The following is a 19,023-nucleotide window of genomic DNA, read 5'->3' as shown; positions in this document are numbered from 1 at the left end:
TGAGGATCAGTGGCTGGATCATCCGCTGACCTGTCTCCTGCACAAGGGAAACACATCGTGACTTGTAACAAGGAGGATGTGGTGGGTGGTGCTCCTTGTTACCACTCTCCAGCGTGAGAATCAGTAATTTGCTTAAGAGCAAAGTGTGTGATATTAGTAGTAGTGAGAGAGTTTGATAAGCGATACCTTTAACCTGATCCGGGATAGGTATTTATAGGCGAGGAGTGAAGGAGGGTAATTGAGTGGCTAGACTGACAACGCGCAGCCCCTATGCAGGTGTGTCAGGCTTGTCGGTCGTGGAGGTGAAGCCATGTCCTACTGCGGTGTCAGTCTGTTGCTTACGTGTGGGCTAACAGGCAACTGTCATTGGCGCCACTTGCTCTGTGGTGTCAGTCTCACTTGCCTCGTGGGCAGGATGTAGTGCCGGGCCGCATCGCTGCTCGCGGTAACTGCCGTTGTTTTCGCGACCTTCCTCTGGTCAAGACATGTGCGGGATGCGGTGCTAGGCCGCATCGCCACTTGTGGTGACTGTTGCTGTTACCTAGACCCCTTGTCGTGACGAAAATGTTCATAGGATGCAGTGCTAAGCCGCATCGCTATGTGTAACACCCATTTTCATACACAAGGTAAGTCTTCCCATCACTTGACAAATTGGATTCGACCGTTGTGTTCGCGCCTGCCCGCATAGACACAAATAAGTTCTTGCCGATGGGGGTTTTTGATAAGGGTAATGGTCACTCGCGGCCATATTGGTGCGAGATTTGGGACCATACCCCTTCAAGTCCCCCCAGTCTAGTGTTGTTTCCTCATGCAAGTTGCATGTGGGATGAATACTGGACTATGAGGTCGAGTGGGTACTGTGGAAGTTGGAGAAGATTCTAGGCCAGACCGGTGGCTCCTGCTTCAAGTAAATCAAGCTGGGGATCTGGGGGCCTTGGGAGACCCTGCTGCAGCGGGTGTTCCCAAACAGCCCGAGCAGAAGATGGGCGATAAGCGGTTGCGTAAAAAGAAGACGCACGAGGCCGTTGTTGTTCCTCCTTTGGTGTCGGAGGTGGCAGGTATCCCTCGTACTCATTTACGCAAATACGACGATTACGTAATAGTGTCTGACACCCTTGAGGGTTTGTGTGTTCCAGGTGGTTCCGCGGCTGCGGGTGGATCGTCAGTGGGTGCCAAGCCCGTTGATGATAAGAAGAGGAAAGGAGATGCCCCCATTGCCGGTGGGCATAAAGCTCCTAAGTCGAGAAGAACCCCGGCGACCGCGATCCCGAAGTCAAAACCTGCGGTTACAACTGATAAGTTGATAATATGTTATACAAGTGTTGTTGTCTCAGTTGTAACTGATAGATGTTTTTTGTAGAAACCTAGAAAGAACCAGTCTCTTTGTTTGCCACCCCTCCTTCTCCGAAAGTGGCGGACGTGGAAGTTCAGAAGGAGGGTAGAAGAAGTCCTTCTATTGAAGTGGTTACTCTGCCATCTGTTCATGCGAAGGACACCGCGAAGAAGCCCGCGGGTGAAACTATTGCTGATAAGTTGGATTCGTCCAACAACTTAATTGATCCGCACGATGCTGAAGGTCAGGGGGAGAAGCCAAAGTCCCCTGTTGCTGAGAAGCCGAAGTCCCCCGTTGCTGAGAAGCCATCCGGTTCGACTGCCGTGGGCATGGGGGTTGAAGATCAACCTTCAATTCAGCCTGGTGAGACTGAATTAGAGTTTTATTACCGCTCCTATGCGGTAGACCGGGGTTTGGATTACCACCGCCCCCTTGGAATGTTATGCAAGGGGATGAGATTTCTAATGATCCCTCGGATTGCAGGGAGATTTTGGGGGGTTTGGGTACCCCTTTTGAGACTCTTCGGGCCCGTGGTTTGCCTCGTGAGAACTGGATAAATCAGATATCTTCCATCCTTGTTGAAAGTTCAATAATTGCGAATCCAATTATGGAAGACTACAATGTCTTAGGTCGCAGAGAGGAGGAAACCACTCGGCTGCGGGCTGAAGCTGAGGCGATGGTGAAGGCTGCTCGGGAGGATGCGGAGCAGTTGAAAAAAGATAGAGCTGCTTTTGAGAAGTTGAAGCTGACTGAGACTTGGGCTGCATCCGCCAGCTTTAAACAGGTTCGTTCTCTTGAAAAATTGCTTTCTGATGAGCGCAAGGGTTGGAGGGAAGCTTGTGCTCGAGGGAATGAAAAAATTTTCCGTGTTCGCTAGGAGTTGAACAATATCAAGGCTGCAAATGCTGCTTTGGTGAAGGAAAAGGCCACAGCTGAAGCGGCTGTAAAAGAAGCAGAGACTTGTGGTGCAACCGCGTTAAAGGAAGCGGAGTCGCATGCTTCCAAGGCGCTTGAGGAGGCGGATGCTGACCGCAGTAAGCTGAACAAAGTTGTTGAGTAACTCAGGGTATGAACTCTGACTATACATGAGTTGTTTCTTGTGTATAAGATATTGTCTATTTATACTTCTCTTTGCCAATTGTCAATAGACGGACGTGCAAAGCCGAGTGGTCATCCTTGAGGAGGTGAGTGCCCGCGCTACTGAGGCTGAAGCGCGGCAAGGTAGGCTGAAGAGGTTAGAGATGGGTTGATTACCTCTCTAAATCAACTTACTGCAGATCGTGACTGGATGCGTGACAACGGTATCGCGCATGTAAATATCTTCTGCCCCTTTGATTTGCGTGTTTGCCTTTGGTAATTTTATTGTTCATATGGGTTCAGATTGTTGAAACCACACTTGACGCGCCAGAGAACGTGACTGCCGTTAATGAGATTAAGGAGCGTGTACGACAGGCAGGGTTTAAGGCTGGTTACAACGAGTGCCTTACCCATGTGAACCCCTTTTTAAGAGCAGGTTTACTGATGAAAGATCTGGGTTCCATGGTGTAGATACTGAAGCTGTTTATGCCGCAATGGTGGATGTATACAACTACTTGTCCATTTTCGCTAGTGAAGATATTGAGAAATGTTTGGAGGCGGAAGATTATGTGGACCGTTTGCGACTATTGTTTGACTGACCGGAGGAGGAGGATGAAGCCGCCGGTGGTGCGAAGAATGATGCGGGCACCAGTGGTACAAAAGTAGATTAGGTTGGCTTGCGTGCCTTGTTTGACTTCCTTTTTGATGTAAATGTTTGGGAAAACTCATGCAGAATTCCTTATGCACCGCATAGGTGTAGAAGTCTTTTGGATATAAAATGTATCCTTTTGCTCAATGTGTACAAGTGTTTACTTTTTAATGTTTGTGAGTTAATGTTTTATAAGGCCACTGTTTAAGGCCTTTTTTAAACAACACTAAGTCCAATTTTTCCATTTGCATGTCTAGGTGGTATGCAAATACGTGTGGCTCAAAGAGTAGAAGTAAGGAATACTTACTTTGTCTTTGTTTGAGATCGGGTGAAATAGTGTTATTTAAGGCCAATGTTTCAGGCGCATGTAAATAATACTAAGTCATAGTTTGCCATTTGCATGTCTAGGTGATATGCAAGTATATGAATGACTCTGTTGGCTGTAGAGCGCGGTTGAGTACACTGTACATCTTTGTCGTGTAAGTAGTAGTCAATTCCCGTTTTTATCCCGTTAGGGCCTAAGAATTGTTTTTAGGTTTTGGGAAAACCACGTGTACGTATCCTACCGGATAGACATCGATGTTTTGCCTTTGATGTCCTATTACAATATTTGTGTGTGGTTGCTACTTTGTATGGGTATCAGAATTGAAGATTTTGCCAATCTGTTTTTGTAGATACCGCCAAGTGGAACGTGCATTTGTAATAGAAAAGATAATCAATATTGCATTGAATTGTTCATTTATTTATTGACAAATGGCCTGTGGGCCAGTAGGTTACATAGAAAATGTAAACGTAGCTTACATGTAACAGTGTCGAAGTTGCTGTGCATTCCATGTTCTCACAATAGGGTCTCCTTCTAATGTTTGTAGCTTGTACACGCCTTTGCCCAAAACCTCTTGGATGAGATAGGATCCTTCCCACTTGGGGGCAAGTTTCCCTGGGCATTCTGCGTTAGAAGCCTCATTGGCGCAAAGGACATAATCTTCCGGATTGAATGTGCAGATGCGGACGCACGCGTTGTAGTATTTTTCAAGTTTTGTTTTGTACTTGGCCTCGTTGATTGCTGCGTTTTCACGCCTTTCTTCCAAGAGGTCCAAGTCAAGCCTGCGCTCGTCGCTTTTGTCAATTTTGTTGACAACTAACATTCAAGGTGAAGGGAGACCCATTTCGGCGGGGATCACCGCCTCAGAGCCATAGACTAGGCTGAGGGGTGTCTCACCGTGACTTGTATTCGGGTTAGTCCTATGCGCCCATAGGATACTTGGGAGTTCATCGACCCAGCCGCGTCTGGCTGTTCCCAACCGTGCCTTTATGCCTTCGACTAAACTTTTATTGATACTCTCAACTTGGCCATTCCCTTGCGGATGCGCCACTAAGGAGAAGACGTGTTCAATGTTTAGTTCCTTTAGCCTGTTTTGGAAATCATCGACAGTGAAGTTGGTGCTATTATCGGTTACGATGCACATTGGTAGACCGAAACGACAGATGATGTGTTCCCAGACAAACTTCCTTGTTATCATAGCGGTGGTAGAGGCTAGCGGTTTTGCTTCTACCCATTTGATGAAATAGTAGACAGCCACTATGATAAACTTCACTGCACCTGGTGCGTCTGGAAAGGGTCCTACCACATCGATTGCCCATTTTTGAAAAGCCCATGCGGTGGTGACATGGACCAGTTTGTTCTTTGGACGCAATGTCTTTGGTGCGTGTCGTTGACAATTGAAACACTTGCGCAAGACTTTAACCGCGTTCAGGTGCATGCCGGGCCGGTAATACCCAACATTCATGATTTTGGTCACTACCATGCGTGGCCCTGCGTGTATGCTACATATTCCTTCGTGTATTTCTCTGATAAGATACGTGGCATCTTGAGGGTTGACGCATCGTAGGAGTGGCCCTAGGTATGACTTTCGGTATAAAATACCGTCCCCCATCTAATAGTGACACGCCTTGTATTGGAGCTTGAGTGCCTCTACTTTACTCTCGGGGGTGGCACCTGATTGTAGGTATGCGATAATTGGCGTCATCCAGGACGTTGTACCATATTTGATGACATTAACTTGGCGCAGGGGTACTGAGGGATTTTGCAGGATCTCAATACGTATTTCCTTTGCCAGATGTTGGAAGCTGGTGGATGCGGGTTTTGAAAGTGCATCTGCGGGCTTGTTTTCACTCATATTGATATGGCTAATATTGAAGGAGGTGAGTCGTGATTTCAGTTGCTTGGCTTGCTCAAGATAGAGGATCATGATATCCCCTTTCGCGGCATAGTCACCGCGGATTTGCCTCGCATTTAGTAATGAGTCGACGTGAGCTTGCAAGTGTTGGACGCCGAGCTTGACTGCCAAGCGCAGCCCTGCTAGTAAGCCTCATACTCTGCCTCGTTATTTGTACTTTTGAAATCGAGGCGGATGGCATAAGAAAGCTCTTGACCATCAGGGCTTACGAGTCGCAGACCTGCACCTGCACCGTTCTCATTGGACGCACCATCGGTGTATAGTGCCCAGATGTCCGATGAGGACGGTGGAGGTGTAGGGTTTTGTTCGTCTTCGCATTCTTGAATGCGATTTACCGGTACTTCCGCGGCGAAGTCAGCTAAAACCTGGCCTTTAATTGCTGGACGCGGTTTGTAAATCAATGTGTGCGCACCCAGTTCGATGGCCCATTTTGCTAGTCTCCCAGAGATTTCGGGCTTGGAGAGGATTTTCCCGATCCTGTAGTTGGTTAACACGGTGATGACGTGGTTTGCAAAGTAACGGCGTAGCCGTCTGGATGCGTGTACCAGTGCGAGTACCAACTTCTCCATGATGGAGTATCTTGTCTCTTGATCGTTGAGCATTTTGCTGACATAATAGATCGGTGTTTAACTCTCTCTCGTTCCACTATGAGTACCGCGCCCACCACATTGTCTGCGGTAGACAGGTACAAGATGAGTGGCTCTGTTTTGCGTGGTGCAGTAAGAGTTGGGAGTTGTATCAAACACTCTTTCATCTCCCGTAAAGCGTTCTCTGCCTCTGCGGTCCATTAGAACAGTTTCTTTTTTAAGCAGTTGTGCAGAGTACTGATAAAGGGGTAAGATTTAGCAGCGTGGCCGACTAGTCGTTGCATCTCCTTTATCGTGGAAGACGATGGCATGCGCTCGATCGGCTGAACTTTTTTCCGGGTTGACCTTAATCCATCTTAGTGACGATTAATCTAAGGAACTTGCCTTCTTCCATCCCAAACGAGCATTTCCCTGGATTGATCTTCATGTTGACGCTTCTCAGAGTTTGGAATGTTCTTTCGATATCTTTGAGCATCGTATCCTCTTCCATGCTCATGACGACTAGGTCATCCATGTAGATCTCGACATTCTTGCTGATCTGATCATCAAAAGTGTCATTCATCAGCTTTTAATAAGTTGCGCGTTGTGCAACCCAAACGTCGTTTTTGTGTAACAGTAATTCCCCGTAGGGGTGCGGAATGTCGTTTTGTCTTCGTCCTCGATTGCCATCTGCACTTAGTGATAGCCTTTATAACAATCGAGGAAGCACTTCCATCGGAATGGGGCGAGGTTATCGACTTTCTCGTCGATCTCCAGAAGTGCGTAGCAATCTTTGGGGCAGGCTTTGTTAAGATCTTTGTAGTCGACGCACATGCGCCAGCCCTCGGTCGTTTTTTCTACCATGACTGGGTTGGATAACCAAGATATTTGACCTCTCGCTGGATGCCTGCGGAAAGCAGTTCTTTGACCTGCTCGTTCATCGCCTCGTTCTTTGCGGATCCAAGGTGGCGTTGGCTTTGGATCACAGGCTTGATACCTGGTAGGGTATTCAAGAAATGTTGCGCGACTTCACGTGGGACCTCTGTCATGTTGGCGGGTGTCCATGCGAATATGTCTTGATTCCTGAAGAGTAGTTGCTTCAGGCGCTCTTGTGTTGTTAGACAAGGCGTGACCTAATGTCACCGTCTGTTCGGGGTACCTTGCGTTAAGTACCCATTTTTCTGGTTTGGTGTTGAGGGTGAGCATTGCCGTCTTGGTCGGATGCAGTTCGTCCATCGACATTACTTCTCTGCGGGCATAAATTATCGGTACGCCCATCTCGGTTGGGAAACCGATAGTAGAGTGGGGGACGGATGTGATAATGTTAAAATCGCCCTGAGATTACCGCCCGAGAAGTACGTCGTATCGGGAGATGTGGGTTAAAACCATAAAATTTTCCTCCTCGGTCCGCGTATGCTTACCATTGTTAAGGCGCACGGGAATGTGATTTGGCTCAGGGGGAACACTGTTTCCCCTGCGAACCGGCCAACAGATAGTCTACCGGCTGCAACCGATCTTTATCTTCTTGATCGAACTGATTGAGCACTGCTCACAGATAATGTCGGAGGTACTGCCCGAGTCGATAAACATTCGCTCCGTGCAGTAATTAGCTAAGTAGCCGGTGATGACGACGGCGCGCCTGTCGCACGGTCCGCCTCGGACTTTAGGGAAAACGACCTGTTCGTCTTTCCAGTCATTATCCCTCTTCTTACTGCCTTGCGCGGCCTTACATGACCTCCATGGATCATGTGGGTCGTGGCCACATACATAGCCTTTTTGCTTGTGAAGGTGCCCTCGTCGTGGGGGGTGATGCGCTTGGTTTGTTTCTGTGCGGCTGACAACAGGTGTTGTAGCTTCCCCTCTTTTAGGGCTCGATCGATCTCCAACCGGAGACTGATGCAGTTGTTGGTTGAGTGGCCCGAGTCTTTATGATACTCACAGTAAAGAGTTAGATCTTGGTTCTTTTTAGACTTCATCGTTTGGGCCGGCCGCAAGAATTGTGCGTCCGTAAGAAGGACGTCTCTTGGCGATTTGTTGATATCAGTACAATTGCGGTCTCGAGATTCCTTTTTGGATGCCCGCTGGTCGCGTTGGGCATTAATCGTTGCCCTTGCATCGGGCTGATATCCGCGTAGGATGTATGGTTTGAGTCGTTTGCACGATTCCATATATCCCGGCTGTGCTTGTTGTTGCGTTTAGGGTCTTGGCGGGAGGATTGACCTTCCGTCTGAGGCTTTGTTTTGCCAGTATGCGGTTTGAGAGACCGCTGTGTCTGGGCATACGTCTTGACCGCTGCCATGACGTCGTCTCATTTTTCTGGCAAGCCTTTTTGCCTGAGATGGTCATGACCATTTCATCGTCTTTGACGGGCCGTATGAAATGGTTGCGGGCCATCTGGTCCGCTACCCCGCCAATCTCGAGGCATTCTTTGTTTTAACGGATAACGAAAGATTCCAAACTTTCGTTTTCTTCGCGCCAGATGTTAATAACGTCCATTGAGTCGCGTTTGTGACGTCGTTGTTGGTTAAAATGAGCAAGAAATTTTGCTTGCAATTGTTCAAATGAAGCCAGTGATCCGACTGGCAAAGAATCAAACCAGGCACTCGCTAATCCAGTGAGTGTCTGGGGGAAAAATGGCACCATGTGGCCTCGTCCCAACGGCCCATGCACCCAACGCCAGTAAAAATATTCATATGGTCGTCTGGATCGGACGAACCGCTGTATTTCCCCACCGTGGGTAGGAGTTTGTTTATAGTGAGTGTGGCGTGGGCAATATCTGTTATGAATTTAGTGTTTTCGGCCGCGTACCTTGGTCGGTAGGGTTGGCTTTGATTACGCTTTACAGCGCGGACGTATGTAGTGCGGGGTTGAGTGGGAGGAATGTAATTGTACCCTCCTGGTCGGCTATTAGCCGAGTGGAATTCCCCGCAATATATATGGTCGTCTGGGCCGGTGCAATCATACCCCTCGTTGCGGGGCTATGGCCCCAGACGGCTATGTATGCCGGAGCCGCGGCGGGCTGTTGATTGTCGTCGATTTTCGCCATGTGGGCCCAGGCGGCTTTGTACTGAGCCCATACGGCGGGACCCATACGTGGAGTCGTACTCTTCGAGCGTGCGGACGCTGCAATAGGAGGATCCGCATTCCTTGCCCCTATCCTGGGAGGCCGGGTTTGCGGTGCCCTACCCTCGTATTTGAATGTACGAGCTGCAAGTATGTATGGTGCGAGGGTGGGTCCTCTAGGTATTTGCGCCTCTGCGTAAGCTTTGTTGTAGGCTGCCGCAAGGGCAGTCTGTTGTTGGTAGTGTGAAAAATCTATTGTGAACACGGGGGCAACGCCCCCTTGAGTAGATGTGCCAATGTAGCCCGATTAGTTGGGCTGGGGGAGCAGCCCACGTAGGCCCCAAGTTTACGGGGTTGAGGTTTTTCTCGGTAGCATTGTTTTGACGATCAGACATAATCTTTAAGAAAGAGAGATGTGAAAAAGTGCTAAGAGTAACGGTGGGCGCCAATGATGAAACAGTGGTTAACCAAGAGAGGTTAATTCACTGGTCTCGTCAAGTAGGGTTAATCCCTTCTTTCCGAGGATCGGTGGCTGGATCGTCCGCTGACCTGTCTCATGCACAAGGGAAACACACCGTGACTCGTAAAAAGGAGGATGGGGTGGGTGGTGCTCTTGTTACCATTCTACGGCGTGAGAATCAGTAATTTGGTTGAGAGCAAAGTGTGTGATAATAGTAGTAGTGAGATTTGATAAGCGATACATCAAACCTGTTCCGGGATGGGTATTTATAGCCGAGGATTGAAGGAGGGTAATTGAGTGGCTAGGCTGACAACGCGCAGCCCCTATGCAGGTGTGTCAGGCTTGTCGGCCGTGGAGGTGAAGCCACGTCCTACTGGGGTGTCAGTCTGTTGCTTACGTGTGGGCTGACAGGCAACTGTCATTGGCGTCACTTGGTATGTGGTGTCAGTCCCACTTGCCTCGTGGGCAGGATGCAGTGCCGGGCTGCATCGCTGCTCGCGGTAACTTTCATTGTTTCAGCGTCCTTTCTTTGGTCAAGACATGTGCGGGATGCGGTGCTAGGCCGCATCGCCACATGTGGTGACTGTTGCTGTTACCTAGATCCCTTGTCGTGACAACAATGTTCAAAGGATGCTGTGTTAAGCCGCATCGCTATGTTTAACACCCATTTCCATACACAAGGTAAGTTTTCCCATCACTTGACAGATTGGATTCGACTGCAGTGTTCACGCATGCCCGCACGGACACAGATAAATTCTTGCCGGTGGAGGTTTTTGATAAGGATAATGGTTACTCGCGACCATATTGGTGCACGATCTGAAACCATACCCCTTCAATAATGTATAATAATGTGATGTAATAATGTAATAACCTCAATAAAATGTCCAATAGCTTCATCCCACAATGGCTGAATCCTCCCCGCAACAAAATACGTAAGCCATAAACTAAAGCAAATATTAAAACTTAAAACAAAAACTTTTTATTTAGAAGTTAATTTTCCTTTCTCCTTTTAGCAGATTTTTTTTTTAAAAAAAAATAGCATTTGCCTGAAAATGAAAGACAACTATTCAATAACTTTCTTCAACTTACTGTGAAGATTATGGACTAAAATGGATATCATTCTCTCTACTGCGAAACTAATGCTTTATGTTTTCTGACTTGATGTTTGAGAAAGAAAATGGTGAGTGGCAGTCCAGTCAGTAATGGGACATTATTTGACGTTTTTACAAAGAGACGTAGTGGAATAATGCCCCAAACAATCATTACACAATTATTAATGTTTTTAAATTAAAAACTTATAATATTTCATTATAATATTTGCAAACGGTCTGATTGGCCAAAACAAGCCCCGCACAGCGTGATTAAAACAACGCCAAAACAAGATTTGCAACCAAACACGCCCAGGGGGTGGATCCCAGCGTGTTTGGGCGTTTTCCGGCACACAAAACGCCCAAATGGGCATGACTACGGGTGGTCTAAGCGATGTCTTTTAATAAGTATAACAAAAGAAAAATCGTAAAAGAAAAACGCTAATTTATACTATCACGTGATCTATAAAACATAGGCAAAAACAAACGCAAACTTATACCAAAACTGACGTAAACTCACAAAAACTCACTACAAGGAAAAAAGAATAAAAGACAAATAAAAAACCACTATAAGATAAAATCATAAAAGACAAAAAAGAAAAAGGAGAAAAAAAAGTGAAGCCACTATTTATAAGAGGCTTCGTTATTTATTAAATACAATATATATATATATATATATATACTAGTCGTTTACCCGCGCGATGCGGCGGGAAACATATCTTTTAGGTTGGTGAGTTTAGGGCTATGTACGGGGATGCAGTTTCCGATTTTACTGATTCGACGATGATGGCATTGTAGCATAACGTGAGGGTCGGTTGCGGCCTTCTTCAGCGGCGGAGAATCAGCGGTGTGCGGCAATTTGTGGTTTCATGATAGCGTTTTGGTGGTTATTGTGTGACGGCCGGTTACCGGCTTCATGAGAAAACATAGAAAATTGTGTGATTCTAGCTATGTGATGAGGGGTTTTAAAGATGTGGGTAAATCAACGGTTTTGAATGATGAATTGTATCATTAGTTACAATGAGGCCTTCGGTAGTGGCGAATGTTGACGTTTTCGACACGGGGGGGGGGGGGGTGTTACTATGTAAATAACATTTAAAAAAAGAAAACACTGACATCTGCGGTGAAGGCAACATATTACAACGCTACACTCTAAAGCTTGTAAATTTTAGAGGTTTGTTGGGTGATTAAGAACATCCAACAATGTACTTATTCGGTTCATGCTTCTATCTTTGTAGATGCCATTAAAATGCTCATCACCAAACCCGAGTTTCTTGACAAAAAACCCAAAGAACCCGAAACCCGATTAAAAAAAACCCGAAGAACACCTCTCAGTCCCAACCCGCCCATATTTCCACCTCGAGGAAACTAAAACGGATGAAGCTTACTTGAAAGAACTTGTCCCATAGCATTTCAAACGGTATTGGGCCAGGAGTCAAGCGAAATCCCAAACGAAATCCACAACCATTCTAGACAATTTAAATATAGTATAGATTAAGTGTTATCAATGCAATATTATTTAAAAATAAATCCCAAATGAAATCCATAACCATTCTAGACAATTAAAGCATTCTACCCGTTCTTAACATATTATTAATTATAAAATAAACAACCCTATATGTCATATTTCACCATCCCAGAGTTCCTCAAGGGTCTTGTAGGATCCATGAGTCTCATCCATAAAAGAAGTACCTCTCAGCAGCCTAGCCTGCAAAAAATATACAAAATTCAACACTTTATGTACACAACTGGATTTGCGGTGTCAACTTCAACCCGTTTATGTGTGAAAACACGTCGATCCGGGCTTTACCTTGATTGTAGTAAATCAAACATCTAAATTTTTATAAACTCAACCTTCTAATATGTTTTAATTCCAAAAAGAAGTTTGATCATTATTGGGATAATAGTTTTATGGGTCAAGTTATTCTACAAAGGCTTCTAATTGTAAGAAGTGTAAGAAGGATTTATAGAGTGACAAGTGTCCAATGACCTAAAACTAAACCCACTACATCATTACCAAAAATCTAAACACCCACCCCCACCCAAAAATCTATACATGCTAATTATTTTTTAAGCTTATTAACATATAAGCCCATTTCAAAACAGATTGAAACTTGCCCTGTTAATAATACATTATACAAGACAAACAAAATGTTGGTTGTTCAACCGAGCCTGACCGTTTTGACTTGTTATCTAACTTGGTTGACCCACCCATTCTGCCACATATATGATAAAAGAAAGCAAGCAAGCAAGCATACCTGCTCAATCTCATAAGAGAGTTTAGTGAACAAGTCATCAGGAATTGACCAATCAAAGACATCAAAATTTTCTTTGATTTGAGATTGGCTTGTACTCTTGGGAAGTATGCTATGACCCATTTGTAAACGGAGCGCAACCTGAGCAGGCGTTTTTTCCAGTTTTTCAGCCACTAAAGCTAGAACTGGGCTTTTTAGTACATCGCTTTTGATGAACGACGTCCCCGGAGAACCAAGTGGTGAATATCCCTACAAAAATATGGAAATAATATCCTTTGATTACTTGTTAATGTTACAAATCATGCAAGTAGTCCTCGTTTAAATTAGTCACATATGAAAGTTGCATGTGGTCAATAATATGGAATAACATAAGTGGACTTTTAAACCCTTATGTAGTAATAAGATTTTAGTTAACTCGTACTTTGCACATTTATAACTTTAAAAATCGAAGAAATTAATAAGAAAGAGTGATTATGGGTTGGCCTAACCCTTTTGACCCATTACTCAAACCGCCTATTCGACCACCACTATCAAAAAAGCAAAAGAAGATAATTCCTAGCATGCTTACGACTTACCGGTTTGGCTGATGCTTGCATCTTGTTGTTCACACGAGTTTAGGGACCCAATCATCTGCATAAGGGGCATATTTGATAGTTTTTTTAAGGACACCAACACTAAAAAGGAAAATTTGTTTAAAGAAAGTTTAGAGATTTAGTGGAGATTGAGGAAAGGTGAATTGGCACACGTGATTGGTCACACGTCACTATCGGCTGTACTGCTTGTTCCCTGCAAGACTATGCATCGTGGGGCTCGTTTGGCGCAGAGCCTGGCGGACATTGATCGGCTGTACGTCCCTTTCCTCCCATACTTCCTTACCTGCACCCATAACATATCGCCTCGGCCCGTCATCGACCTGAAATGTCTCGAACTGACCCGGGCCGTTATAGACCTGAAACTCTTGACCCAGCCTGGCCCGTTAGTGAACCGAAACGTGTCGACCCTACCTGGCCCGTTAATGATCCGAAACGCCTAAATATCCAAAAATGACTATTTGATCCCAAAATATTCCACCTGGTTGACAGCTGGCGGATTATATCAAATTAATAACTAAATATTACCAGGCGCATATGGATATAATATATATATATATATATATATATATATATATATATATATATATATATATATATATCAAGGAATTTGACGAACCAGAGCTTAGAGGTAATCCACAAATCTTCACGTCTGACGACATTTTCTTGAAAGAGCTTCTTCAAAACTAACCCAATCTGAAAGACATCAAATTTGAATTTTACATATTTAACAATTTGTCTTATCAACAATTTGCTTAATTAGAAAGCGAAAAACACGTATTATGGTGTACAGAAGCAAGAAACTGTGTACCTCCTTGTTGCCATACACTTGGGCACAATCGATATGTCGATGTCCCATCTACATATGCATAAGAACCATGATTTGTAAGAAAATATAACTGGAAGTTGTATAATACTGTAAAGAACTATGCTGCATGCATCAAATCCATTTGATTTCAAGTATCAATATGTTTTCTACGGCAAAAACACACTGTTCCCAACTGTTAACATACATCATTAATTAATTATATAAGTTTCTGTAATCATATTCAATCCATTAATTTCGACCCGTGTGAGAAACCATTAACAAATCTGATACACCCCTAGTCTAAAGTTGATTATCTGGCCTAACAAAAAAATAAATTGAAACATTAATCCCAAATTACCCCTAGTCTAAAGTTGATTATCTATCCTAACAAAACAATAAATTGAAACATTAATCCCAAATTTCTGATGATAACATCAACTAAACACCATAAATTGTTACCTCTACAACAAAAAACAACAAAAATCTAATACACCCCTATTTTCTAAGAACCGTTATAATAGAACTAAATAATAATGATAGAAAAAAAAACATTACAAAATTCCTTTTAAGAGATGGATCGACTATGAGGCTGCTCGGAGCACCGCTGCCATCCACCATTGCAGCCATCGCAGCACGTTGCCATCCACCATCCCATCTTTAGCTGTAAAAGTAATAAAGGAACACTTGCAGTATCCACAAATCTGTAATGTTATGTCTCTCACTGAGAACAAAACAAACTGCTGAATCAAATTTTGTTATTGACCTTCATCCATTCCATCAGTTTGATTACAAGTCTGAGATCTTGAATCACCAACATCTTGCATTGGATCATCAATATCCGATGTTTTTGCAACAGAATCTTTAAGAGCCTCAAGAAAATATAGGCCCATGAATTTGTCTGTAAACATAAACCATTCATATTTTATAACACAGTTAGCAATAAAACCCAAAAAAAAAATACCTCAACACCTAAAAAGGTAAAATAGATGCAAAAAACCACTAAAAGAGAAATCGTTGAAGTTTATTATTCATTACATAAAACAACTAAATCGTTTGTTATACAAGATATTACGGAAACCATGTTTTTTTTTATAATTATGAACAACGGAATGTAAATTGTAGTGCTTACATTTACTTGGGTCAACTCCAAACTGAGTCAGATCTATTTGACCAGTCTTCAGACCCGCAGAGATCACAGTTCACAAACAACTTAAAATACCAATTGTAAAAAAATTGCAGAAAAAAAGCAGCAAGGAGATGACGTGTGGATGCTCACATAGGTAAAAGAGTCAACTTGTTTACGAAAAGGAGGACTTTGCAGCAACTCCATTAATTGGACACTCGTGTCCATTCACCCTGCAGTAACCTGACAAGTTTTATTACAAGTTAGAATGGACGGGTCAGGTTGACCCGCAAACACTTCTTTTCATTTTCTATAAATAGTTGATGCATTAATTATGGTTGAAAAGAATATTTTACTGAGCCGAGTTCCAACCCATTTGACTCATTCCTGTTCTTTCTAAAAGAAAATTTTTACTTGACCCATTTGAGATGTAACACGGCCCAGTTATATGTAAACGGGTCAAGATTGTGTTACATCAGGTAAATGAGATGCTACATTCTCGAGTGACAATGTCTCCATCAATGGCAATAGAAGTTCAGGCTTCAGGATATCACCCAATCCTAAACCTATAAACAAAATTTCACAATAACTAAATCAGAATTAAGGCAGATCATTGAGAAGGTAAACATTAATCAATTGTAACAAATTATAGATGTTTAAATTTCATTTCCACATGCAAAAGTAATTATATAACAATTACGTAAGAACTTTAATCAACACTACCTCCATCGGGATCTGCTGCCTCCCCTGAACATCATTCAAGTAAAGATATCCGTTCAGAATGATAAGCAAAAAAAAAAAAAACAAAACAAAAAGAGTTACATTAACAACTTTATGACATACCTGAGGGTCCAATATTGCTTAGAATTCTTTGAAGATCTGCCAATTTAACTGGTCTCGAAGAGGACACGCCACTGATTACTTCTGCTCCGGTACTTGATCCAACCAAATTCCCAGCCCTGTACGCAAATCATGTAGAGATTTTAGTGTTTAGGGCCTCATTTTTAATCCTTTGATTATATATATAAAAAAAGATAGTTGATAGTTGATTATATATAAAAAAAAAATTGTAATTGTCTGAACTTTAGATGTAATCGGTAAAGAAACAATAATTAAACATCAAAGAGTAAAGAAATAGATAGTTGATTCAGAGTTACCAGTTGACCTCGAGTTTGCAGATTGAATGAGAGACGGTACAATGCATATCAGCATCGGTACCACATGATCCAATCGGCTTAAATCGCCATTGCCCTAAAAACTTCAAGAATTTGCTCTCCTAAACACACCTTCATCATAAATTCATCAAATAACAACCAAAAAGAATAGCTTGGATCGCGAGAGAGATAGTAGAGAAACCCTAGATCCAGATCTGGGGGGAATCGCCACAGAGAGAGAGAGACGGGTGAGATGTGAGTTGTGAGAGAGATGAGAGATAAGGAAGGGGAAAGGTGGATCCGTGTGAAAACAACATCATCCGTTAGATCATGATCCGTGTGAAGACATGAAAGAAAATGGACGGCAGATGTATAACCTTGTAAAGGGTAAATGGTTTTGTGTTTTCTTGTGCCTTAACAGTTGTACATTGTGCATTAAGTGTTTTTTCAACACCTTGTTCAATTACCATCTTGTCCTTCACATATCCTTATTAAAGTAGTATAGATATAGATATATATATATATATATATATATATATATAGGGAGAAGATCATGCGAGAACCACCTCTTATTGCGAGAACCGCGAGAACCAATGTGAACACACCAAAAATGCCTAAAAATAGCTAAAAATCACACAATTTTTTTTTTAATATTTTTTATATAAAAATTGCTACTTTTCGAAGCAAAAAAAAATTTTTTTTTTGCCACTAAAAGTAGCGATTTGAGCATAAAAAATTTTAGATTTTTTTTTTTGATTTTTTTAGATTTGTTTTTTAGATTTTTTTAGGTTTTTTGGGGGTTTAGTTTTTAGTATTTTAGCTTGGGGGGGGGGTGTTTAGGTTTTTGAGGGGTGGGGGAGGGGGGTTTAGGTTTTTTTTTTTTTTTTTTTTTTTTTGGGGGGGGGGGTTAGGTTTTTTTTAGGTTTTTTTTTAACATTTAGCTTGGTGGGGGTGGTTGGGGGGGGGGGTTAGGTTTTTTTTTTTTTTTTGGGGGGGGGGGGGGTGGGGGTTAGGTTTTTTTAGGTTGTGTTCACATTGGTTCTTGCGGTTCTCACAATAAGGTGGTTCTCGCATGAGCCCCTCCCTATATATATACATATATATATATATATATATATATATATATATATATATATATATAGGGTAGGGATCCTAAGAGAAGTCCACCCTATATGAGAAATTTGAGAAGCATTCTGGAAAAAGCCTTTATTACGAGAACTGTGAGAACCACTGTGATTATAACAAAATAAACCCATCACATCACCAAAAACCAACCCCCCCACACCCCCACTCAAAAAAAAAACCTAACCCCCCAAGCTAAATGCTAAAAACTAAACCCCTTAAAAACCTAAAAAAAAAACCTAACCTCCCCCCCCCCCCCACCACTCCTACCCCCCACTCCTACCCCCCACCCCCAAACCTAAACCCCCTCCCCCCACCCAATCTAAATGCTAAAAACAAAACCATAAACCTAAACCCTCAAAAAATACTAAAAAATTTAAAAACACACAAATTTTTTTAATATTTTTTTATAAAAATCGCTACTTTTAGTAGCCAATTTTTTTTTAATTTTTTTATTAACAAAAAGTAGCGATTTTATAATAAAAAAACTATTAAAAAATTGTGTGTTGTAGGATCGTTCGCACGACCAAACAATTCGTTCAGAAAAGATCTCGTCCAATACGAAAGGCGGAAACAGACGTATCATAGTTATTTCAGCTAGATTGCACTTAGATTCACTTTAAACTGTTTCTGTATTGATATCAGATCGTTTTTCAATGTTGGAGACACTTCCGCAGAGCTTTGCTACCGAAATCAAAAACGTTACAAATGAAATGGCACAGCCTAGTATTTATAGGCATCTCATTCCGCACGAAACAGTTCACATGAAATGGCATTTCGTGCGAAATGGTCTTCTCTCCATTTCGTACGAAATGGATGTTCCATTTCGTGCGAAATGGTCACATCACCATTTCGTGAGAATGGCCTATTCTACACATTTCACATATTTCTCGTACTACGTGCCCTGATCTTTTTAACTTAATACAAGACTCGATACAAGACGAAGTCGACAGACATATGCACCAACAGACTCCCCCTTGGATGTTGACAAAGTCTTCGGTGTCGAGTCTTCGAAATCTTCAGTCTTTATCAGTCTTCTTGCACTCTCCAAAATATTCTCCATTGTAAGAATCCTCAATCAATTTCTCTTCTTGCCTCTCTTATCCTGACTCTTTTCTTCACAGGATCAGAATTGCAACGTGGCTCTTTAGATTTCTAATTCTTTTGATAAGGTCTCTTGATTCTTTTTCCCAGAATCTTAATCCTGGCTCTATCCTTTTTCAGCATCATCAGCTTGCATGGATCTAAGGATTCAAATCTGGCTCTATACATCTTCTGACTCCCCCTTTCGATAAGTTGGGATCGCAGTCTGGAATAACTCTCGTTCTAGAATTGTGACCTGGCTCACACTTTGCTCAGGTTTAGACATGGGAACCTGCACAAATCTCTTCCTCACAATAAATTTCACAAATTTATATATCACTTGCAGGTATCGTTCAAAATGATTTAACATTTATAATCTCCGATGACCACCTGTAAGAATAACATTTTTTATTTA

General features: G+C 42.8%; 1 protein-coding gene and 1 pseudogene across 1 annotated transcript; both read right to left on the bottom strand.

Annotated features, from left to right (window-relative positions):
- Nucleotides 1-11,963: 11,963 nt before the first annotated feature.
- LOC110877386 (aldo-keto reductase family 4 member C11) lies at nt 11,964-13,358 on the bottom strand. Its single transcript, XM_022125523.2, has 3 exons — nt 13,304-13,358; nt 12,732-12,977; nt 11,964-12,181 (listed from the first exon to the last, which is right to left on the bottom strand). Exons 1-3 carry the CDS (start codon nt 13,322-13,324, stop codon nt 12,095-12,097), a joined length of 354 nt encoding a protein of 117 aa, XP_021981215.1. The 5' UTR covers nt 13,325-13,358; the 3' UTR covers nt 11,964-12,094.
- A 1,168-nt stretch (nt 13,359-14,526) lies between these two features.
- Nucleotides 14,527-16,673, bottom strand: LOC110877385 (annotated as a pseudogene).
- Between the last annotated feature and the right edge of the window lie 2,350 nt (nt 16,674-19,023).

The sequence above is a fragment of the Helianthus annuus genome, chromosome 2, assembly GCF_002127325.2.
Source record: "Helianthus annuus cultivar XRQ/B chromosome 2, HanXRQr2.0-SUNRISE, whole genome shotgun sequence".
Taxonomy (NCBI): domain Eukaryota; kingdom Viridiplantae; phylum Streptophyta; class Magnoliopsida; order Asterales; family Asteraceae; genus Helianthus; species Helianthus annuus.
This window is presented reverse-complemented; position numbering and strand designations above follow the sequence as displayed.

What these genes read in the sequence shown, in the direction of transcription:
- LOC110877386 (XM_022125523.2), bottom strand. Translation starts at nt 13,324, where the DNA reads ATGCAAGCATCAGCCAAACCG. An exon ending in TGCAAGCATCAGCCAAACCG is followed by an intron (nt 12,978 to 13,303) that starts GTAAGTCGTAAG and finishes ATATTTTTGTAG; the next exon opens with GGATATTCACCACTTGGTTC. An exon ending in TCTCTTATGAGATTGAGCAG is followed by an intron (nt 12,182 to 12,731) that starts GTATGCTTGCTT and finishes TATTTTTTGCAG; the next exon opens with GCTAGGCTGCTGAGAGGTAC.